This window comes from Propithecus coquereli, unplaced genomic scaffold (genome assembly GCF_000956105.1).
Source record: "Propithecus coquereli isolate 6110/MARCELLA unplaced genomic scaffold, Pcoq_1.0 Scaffold20, whole genome shotgun sequence".
In the NCBI taxonomy this organism is placed as follows: domain Eukaryota; kingdom Metazoa; phylum Chordata; class Mammalia; order Primates; family Indriidae; genus Propithecus; species Propithecus coquereli.
Genome location: NW_012144967.1, coordinates 791,089 through 799,827, shown reverse-complemented (window position 1 = coordinate 799,827; position 8,739 = coordinate 791,089). Strand labels below are relative to the sequence as shown.

At 50.4% G+C, this 8,739-nt stretch overlaps 1 protein-coding gene across 2 annotated transcripts in view; it reads left to right on the top strand.

The window, feature by feature from the left end:
• Positions 1–558: 558 nt before the first annotated feature.
• SYNM (synemin, intermediate filament protein) overlaps positions 559–8,739 on the top strand; it is a 27,406-nt gene continuing 19,225 nt past the window's right edge. Inside the window, exon 1 of one of the 2 annotated variants that reach the window (XM_012643795.1) lies at positions 559–1,462. In XM_012643795.1, the coding sequence (XP_012499249.1) occupies positions 653–1,462 (810 nt within the window). In that variant the 5' untranslated portion in view covers positions 559–652. The remainder of the gene's footprint in view (positions 1,463–8,739) is intronic. The other variant, XM_012643794.1, reaches the window with a different exon arrangement.

Sequence of the window (8,739 nt, the reverse complement as noted above, 5' to 3'; positions counted from 1 at the left end):
TACTGGCGAATGGATATGTACTTATCTTTTAAGTTAAAAGAGATTAATGCACATATATGTAATATGTCTATATATGCATATGTGTATATTATATATTATAAACGTATATATATACATTTGTCCAAAATAGAAAACCCCCCAATCTCCAGGGCCTCAGGTGACAAGTCCCCGGTAAATGACCAGCATCACAGCAACTTGGCATGTCTCAGTGGCAGCTGCTATCTCCATCCATGAACGTTAGGTCACTTGGGTGCCGTGGGTACGCGCAATAGCCTAGCAACAGGAAGCCCTCTCGGACATCCCTTCTCTGAGCCCCACCCTCAGAGCAGCCATCCTCGCTGCCATCTGACAGCCCGCGACGATCACCGCGGCAGCCCGAGCTCTGGGCTCGGCAGCCTCGCGGCGCCGCGGTAAGTCCGGCAGGGGGCGCTGTCCGGCCGCAGTGGCCGCGTCGGGCCGCGCTCTGATTGGCTGGAGACCGTGGTCCGCGCCCACTCCGCCCGCCCCGTCCGCTAAGTGACGCGGCTCCCCGGCTCCCGCCCCAGTCTGCGGGCCTCCCGGGCGGCGGCGGGGCCGGAGAGGCGCGGCGGAGGGGACAAGACCAAGGCGGGAGGGAAGCGGCCGGCCGGGAGCGCCCCACACGCACAGCAAGATGCTGTCCTGGCGGCTGCAGACGGGCCCGGAGAAGGCCGAGCTGCAGGAGCTCAACGCGCGCCTCTATGACTACGTGTGCCGGGTGCGGGAGCTGGAGCGCGAGAACCTTCTCCTGGAGGAGGAGTTGCGCGGCCGGCGCGGGCAGGAGGGCCTGTGGGCCGAGTGGCAGGCGCGCTTCGCCGACGAGGCGCGCGGCTTGCGGGAGCAGCTGGACGAGCTGAGCTGGGCCACGGCGCAGGCGGAGAGCGAGCGCGACGCGTTTCGGCGCGAGCTGCGGGAGCTGCAGCGCCTGGACGCGGAGGCCCGCGCCGCCCGCGGCCGCCTGGACGCCGAGCTGGGCGCGCAGCGGCGCGAGCTGCAGGAGGAGCTGAGCGCGCGCGCCGCCCTCGAGGCGCTGCTGGGCCGGCTGCAGGCCGAACGCCACGGCCTCGATGCGGCCCACGAGCGCGAAGTGCGGGAGCTGCGCGCGCGCGCCGCCGGCCTGACCATGCACTACCGCGCCCGCGCCGCCGGCCCCGCCGCGCCCCCGCCGCGCCTGCGGGAGGTGCAAGACAGCTACGCGCTGCTGGTGGCCGAGTCGTGGCGGGAGACCGTGCAGCTGTACGAGGACGAGGTGCGCGAGCTGGAGGAGGCACTACGGCGCGGCCAGGAGAGCCGGCTCCAGGTCGAGGAGGAGACGCGGCTGTGCGCGCAGGAGGCGGAGGCGCTGCGGCGCCAGGCGCTCGAGCTGGAGCAGCTGCGCGCGCGGCTGGAGGACGAGCTGCTGCGGATGCGCGAGGAGTACGGGCTGCAGGCGGAGGAGCGGCAGGTCCGTGCGCGGGGACGGCGCCCTCCCCCCACAACTCTCCCACCCTCGCCCGGGCACCCTGCTCATGGTGGGGTGGGGCAGCCGCTGAGATCCCGGGACCTGCAGCCGGTTCACCCGGGGCGTGGACGGCCAGGGCTCGCCCAGAGGGTGCCTGAATGGCCTGGGGACCCCGGCTCTGAGAGCCACCTTGTTCTGCGCTGGCTGCCGCAGAGTCCTGACATGTTTCCACTTCTGGAAGAACAGTGCGGTCCGCTGGTCTCTGGACTCAGCGGACGAGTGCCATGTGGCAGGTCCCAGTGGAGAGCCCCCGGTCTTGTCACATTGTTAGGTTGTCAACCTCTTTAGATCTTGACTGGGTGCATCCTGACAAACGACCCTGTTAGCTCTAGGTTTTCTTTTAATTTCGTGTGCTTTTTAGACTTAGTAGACCTACATCTAAAAGTCAAACAAGAAAGTTCTCTGATTTCCACAAGTGACAGCTCATGGCAACCCTGTTGGCTATAGGGCTCCTCAGGGGAAAACTCAGATTGGTTTCCAAAACAGTTTTTATTTTGCCAGAATGATTTCGCGATTGGAAGCAGCTGGTTGTGGCTTCCTGGGCGGCTGCCTTGTTTGTTCTTGGGAGGGGCAGCCACCATAATGCAGAAAAGGGCTTGATCAGGGACATTTTGCACAGCATGAGCTGACGTCGGATCTCTGGGTAGTGTAACAGTTGTGGGAAAGCAGGGCCCTGTGGGAGGATGTTATTACAAGTGCAGAGTAATAGAAACAGTTGCTATTTCAGAGAAACAACCCCTCTGACACCAACAGGGTGACACCTGTGGCTGATTTATGGTACACCCAGTACAGTCCTGTCCTTTCCTAGCGTTTGGCCTCTGCCCTGCCCAGCCTCAGCCAGAATTGGAAATATCCCTAAATCATGCTATCAGTGGTTCTCAGGAGGACAGTTGGAAATGATATCTGCACAGTTTCAGAAATAACAGTTTGCAGCTATGAGTTAAAGATTTGACAGTGGTTTTGTGCTTTTTGAAAGTTAGAAGTGAAGGGAATGTGGAGTTATGGTATGGAAGGACAGGGGTGATGTGACAAGTGTCCACAAATGATCAGCAAAGATCTATTGATTTATCCCTGGGCCCCCAGCACCGCACTAGGGTTTCAGTATTCAAAAGCTAGAGGCTGGATGGGAAATCATAGAAAGCAATATGGTACTAAATTGTTTGAAATTTAATCTTTTGTGGGTTTTGTTTCTCGTTTGCTTCGAAATTTTTGATAGTATTCTCTCAGGGGCTTTGCGGTAGGTAAAGCAAGGACAGGGACTGGTGCATTGTGTGCCTGTGTCCACAGGCTTGAGTGTGCGTGTGTCCCTAAGACAGGGACCAGGGGTTTGAGTTCCACAGGCCCCATATGCCTTGTTGGGTGAAAGTTAAAGTGTCTTCATGCAGGTGTTCACAGAGTTTTTAACCAATGGGTATTGTGACTCTCCAAAAAGAAATGTCTACCAAACTTACCGCCCAGGGAACCCCTTTGTAGGGAACCTTCATAACCACCTCAGAGGCCTGTGCTGTGCATGCGTGTTTGGAAAGTGCTACTTTCCGGACTAAATCCTTGTCATTCGTTTAGTCACAGCTCACTTGGCTCATTTTGGACCTTGAAACTCTGGTTTCCATCTTCTTTTTTAGCAGCAAAACCCTTTCCCTCTAAATGAAATTTTCAGTGGAACCCCAAATCTGAGACAGATGAAAGCAGGATTCCCCTGACTGGAGGAGAGGTGGGAACTTGGGCGTGCAGTTAGAATCACTGTCCAGACCTTCTTTGACACAGGGACCCTGGGGCCCCCCTGGGGAGGTGCCTTTCCTGAGGTCACACCTGCCCAGGGACTACGACCCCACTCTCAGTTTCCTGTCCAGTGATGCCTCTCTCTTGTTGGAATTTACTTCTTTCCCCTGAAAGTAAAGAACAAGAGAAATGCCATAAGGACCTGGATTTTTTTCAGTTCCATTTTGTGGAGGTTTCATTGTACTGAACGTTACCAGTTACTACCTTGTCGATATCCTCAATCTTTCCCCAGTTATCTTAAAGCAACAGTATTTCAAATTGCATTCCAAAAGATTCAACACCAGTAAAAAAAAATGCTAGAAATTATATTAAAGAGTAATTATTGATGATTTAACCCCAAGCTCGTAATTTTTTCAAGTTCTATAGAAGCTGACGCTGGGGAGACTGAAAAATCCTAAAATCTGGTTTAACAAATACATTATATAATATAAGAAATGTTACAGTATTAAGAGTTAGTCTTCAGCACATGCTTCTTGTGTGCCAGGTTCTGCAGATACCAAGCCCTTCACAAGCATTGATTCTCAGTCCTCAGTGGGTACTAATATTAGCCCCATTTTACAGATGATAAAACTGAGGCACATAGGTCACCTGGTTAGTAAGTAGCTAAGCCAGGGTTCAACTCAGGCTCCAGTGTCTGAGCAACTAACCCCTGGGCTACATTTCCTCTCTTCTGTCTGTTCCATCAAGGAAACCTTTAACCAGTATTCTTTTTGCATTCATAGAATAATAATTGCCCTACCTAAGGGCTAGCACAGAGGTACCCTGTTAACTTAAAATCCTAAAATGCTTTCAGACCCTTCCAGCTGGCTGTTGTCAGAAGAGTTTGGGAGTTCTCTTTCATGTATTAATATTTCTTTCTGTGTTCCATGTGGCTCAATGCCCCCTGCCACCTGGAGGCAGGAGCAGGAGTTGGATGCAGTAGAGGGTGGCCCCCACACAGTGCCCCGCCTCTCCCTGGCCACTGGCCCCTTTCTGCAGCTTCAGGGGGAAAGACTCTTGCTAGGACTGTACTTCTGGGAAAACAGTCCTTCCCAGATAGCCTCTGTGCCTTCTCCATGTGAGATGATATTTGGTGGCCTGCCCCACACCTCAGGTTTGCCCAAGAAAAGTTTGCTGAACTGACATCCAGGTTCCCAGGGTTTTATATGTGATCTAGATCACTTGAAGCCTGAGTGACACACACAGTCTGCAGGAAGGGATTTTGGAAAAAACTCGAAGACATTTGTGATCTTTGCCAGCTTCACCTTGTAAACATTGAGGTTTTTGCTTATGAAAGTGAGCTCTTAGCTGCTGAGGCCAACTCTCTGTGAAAGGCTTCCAAACCCCCAAAACATGATTGATTGAAAACTTTTCTTAGCTTGGAAGGTGGGTGGGATTAGCCATGTGGCTAAGAGTCAGTGCTCTGCACCTGTCCCGCCTGGGCTTGAATCCCGACTCTGTCACTCTTTGAGCAGGTTAAGTTCCTTAACCCTTCTGTAACTCCGTTTCCCCATTTCTGAAAGAGAGATAATGAAAGTAGCTCACAGGGCATATACATGCAGTTCATTTGTTCACAGCTGTTGAGCACTTAGTGTGCCAAGCTTGCTTCTTCTTGGCTGGAGATACAGCAGTTAAAAGTACCAGACAAAACAGAGAAAGTCCCTTTACCGCAAAGGCCTTGAGGTGGAAACAGTGCGCGGTGTTGGGGGATCTGCAGCCAGGGTGCCGGCGTGGCGGGGGTTGTGAGCGAGGGGGAGAGTGGCCACTGCAGGACTTGGGCTTTTACTCTGAGTGCTGTGGGGAGTTGGGACCTGGTGGTCTTGCTGGAATTGCTCTTGCTGCTGTGTTGAAAACAGACTGGTGAGCAAGGGTGGGACCAGGGAGACCTTGTTAAGAAACTATGCAATAGTCCAGGCAGGAAGTGCTGGAGGCTTGGACTAGGGGTGACAGTGAGGGGGATGAAAAAGGGACCTACTTTCAAGTGGAAGCCAACAGGACTTGCTGCCAGATTGGATACGGTGGGAGAGAGGGAGAAATCAGAGTTGAGTCTAGGGCTTGTGGCCGAGCAGCTGGAAGAAGGGGTACTCTTTGCTGAAGGGGGATCTGGGTGGATGACTCGAGTTCAGTTTACCTGTGTCAGTTTGAGATGCTCTTGTTAGAGCTCAAGGGGATTTAAATACTGTGATAACTTCGTGTCGACACAAAAATCAAATGGATTAATAACAATACGCATAGATGGGATACTATTTACACCTCTAGCCCTGACAGCACCCTGAACTCGTGTCATATTTTACAATCCCAGCTGGATATCTAAGAGGCATCTCAAACTAATGCAAGATTATAAGTGATGATGATATTCGTGAGCTCTTTCTGTCTGTGTGACTTGCTCAAGAAGGGGAAGCTCAAATTTGGTTAAGAGAAAGTTAATTCTTTTGGCACTAACAGCAAGTGCGCTTTCCCTGGTATAGAGCTGGATTTCATCATCGGTTGTGATGCTGCCCAAAAGTTTTCTAAATAGCAGCTGAAAAAGGTGACCTCTCTCCCAAGCTTTTGCAACATGAGGTGAAACTGCTTCTGCTTGGGTTAGGATTAGCCTCCTATGTGGCTGCTGCAGTGCCTCTGTCCTGGCCCTCGGTCGGTTTAAACTTCTGGCAGAGCAGAGCCCAAGGCTGAAGCCTCACGCCGTGACAGGATTGGCTGGGAGCCAAAAAGTGTTACGTTCCTGCTTCCAAAACTCGACTAATTTTCCTTTGACAGTTTAGAAGAGTTGACTCACATGGAAATGTGGTTGGAACTATACTTAACTTAAACACAGTTTGATTTTTCTTTTTATATTTTGTGGGGTAGATGTAGACCTATCTCTGTGTTCTCTGGGAGAAGAGAGAATCTTCCTATATAACCCTTTGACAAAGCTGGGAAATTTTGACCTGCGTGGGAGGTTTGTGGTTGGAAAATTGAGTTCATCTGATATTTTTTTTCCTAAGCAGTTTTACAACACTTGAACTTCTTTGTAAAGAATAAATTACTATACATTTTTAATATTTAGGGCAAATTTCCTATAGTAGAAATGATATTTATGTAGCACATTTTCTATAATAATTTTGTATCTGAATTTACATTCCCTCTAAATCAGGGGAACATAGGATTTTAACAGTGAGCCTTAACTGTAGAATGAGTGAAGGTCGTGGCTCAATTCTGGCACCTCCCTTACTTACATCAAGACTGGTGAATTGTTGCTCCATAAATTAATGTAACTATTTAGTTTACATATTTCTTCAGGACAAAGCTCTGTAAAACTTTTGAGATGTTTCTGTCTCCAATAGTTATATTAATTTATGGAGCGACAGTGAATTCTCTGCTCCAGTGAACCTGTTTATCTGTTCATGCCAGCTGTGGGGTCTGTTAACATATATCCACTCTGTGACACTAGCCAGTGGTTCTTAGATTTATTCCTTTGCTTTAAAAGCTAAGTGGTTTTTGTTTTTAGAATCCTTTATATACAAAGAGAACCCAAAAGTGATCATTGGCATAGAAATAGAACTGTTATGGGAAGCAGAAATGTTTACATGCTGATCATGTGATTTTAAAAATGATAAATCCAGTGCGGGATCTTAGTGACGTTCATTCCTTGGTGTCACAGACATCACGTGTTTATTGTGAACCCTCAGCGTCTTGCCGGGTGCCCTTGGTGAAGGGATTCCAGCAGCAATGAAAATATGTTCCCTCTCTCAATAGTCCTACAATTTTTGAATTCTACGAAGACAAATGTTTATAGGTACAGATTAGTTTAGTTAATTATGTTCGGTTAATTATGCTATTTCCCATTACAAACCAGAAGGTAAAAGTATATGGACTTATTTCAGTGTTTAAATATCTGCTTGGTTAATGATTTTCCACGGGAGCTAACAACTAGGAAGAAAACACAAAACTGTAAAATGGTACAAATGAAGCCATTGCTTTTATTAACTAAAAGATATTATTGACTGAAAATGGCACATTTTGAGCAGGGTAGTATGATCGTGATCATTCCATTTTAAACTCACTTCCGCAGCTGCGTGCTGTGCCGCTGTGTGGAGGGCACGGGTCTGGGGGCCGGGATGCGGAGGGCAGCCGCGTCTCCTGGCCGGGGAGAGCGAAGGCATTGGAGGTGCTTAACCAGGGGTGGTAGAGCTGTGACGGGGGCTGTGAGGGCATGTGGACAGGCACCGAGGAAGCCCTGCCTTATTAGCTACATTGTGCAAGGACAGTTCAAAAAGAAGATTCTTATCTGGGTCTGGATTTTGTCATTTAATGCCCATAATGTCTTTCTTCCTGGATGATTTTAAAGTAGCTTTTCTAGGTGAAACCAAAGAACTCTATATCAGTTTTTTTTTTTTTTTGAGACAGAGTCTCACTCTGTTGCCCGGGCTAGAGTGTTGTGGCATCAGCCTAGCTCAGGCTGGTTTCGAACTCCTGAGCTCAAACAATCCACCCGCCTCGGCCTCCCAGAGAGCTAGGATTACAGGCATGAGCCACCGCGCCCAGCTACGATCAGAAATTTAATGTGGGTAGTTTTTTGGGGTTATAATTTTAAAGAAAGATGGCAGATTCTTAGCCACCAAAGACCAACTTTCAGGCCTCTCGCTGGCCCTGACTGTGCCAATATCCTAGAGTCGCGCCGGGTAGAGGCGCCAGGAGCTGGCGTGTCTCCAGGCCTCAGCCCGGGCGCCCGGCGGCTCACTCGCACTGCGCAGCTCCGTCTCTATGCTGCCCTAAACACACACCTCCCCTGCTTAGGATGCGTCCTTCCTCTTCCTCCCTTTACAATCTCATGGCTGGAGTTCTAAGTAATTCCCGCTACAGTGGGACACAAAGGAATATGGACACCCCAGCACCAAATATAAAAAGCGTGGCTCAGGTACCACACGGTCTGATGGCCCCGCTCAGCTGTGGTGTGAGGCTTTGCCCGCCTTCCTGGGGGCTCTCTTGGTGAGAGGCACAGAGATGGCCACGGCAGTTACAAGGGGCCAAGCCAAGAGCACTCACTCCCCTCTCCTTCTCCAGTCTACCTGTCCTCGCTGACTAGCACAGGGCCTGACACGGAGGAGGCAGTGTTCACACCTGTGAAACGTAACCCAACACAGACGTGTCCTCAGCATTTTTTAAGAATGTGGCTACTGTAAGTGAAAGCTGAACGAGCTAGCACTTCCTGCCTCCATTTCACAGGGCTCAGCGGTCATAACTCGCCCGAGGTCTCAGGGCTGGGCGGCCAGGCAGACACTGGTACCCGATGGCCTGCTTCCCCTCCCCAGTGCCCTGCCTCCAGCTGTCCCACAGGGGCTGCCAGACCAGGGGGCATTTACTCCAGTACAAAGTCTCACGATTTCATCACTCTCATCTGACACTCCCCAGGCACGAAGAGGAAAAAGGCAGAATCACAAGAAGCAAATGTTTAAAATTATACTTGAGTTTAAACTATTAGA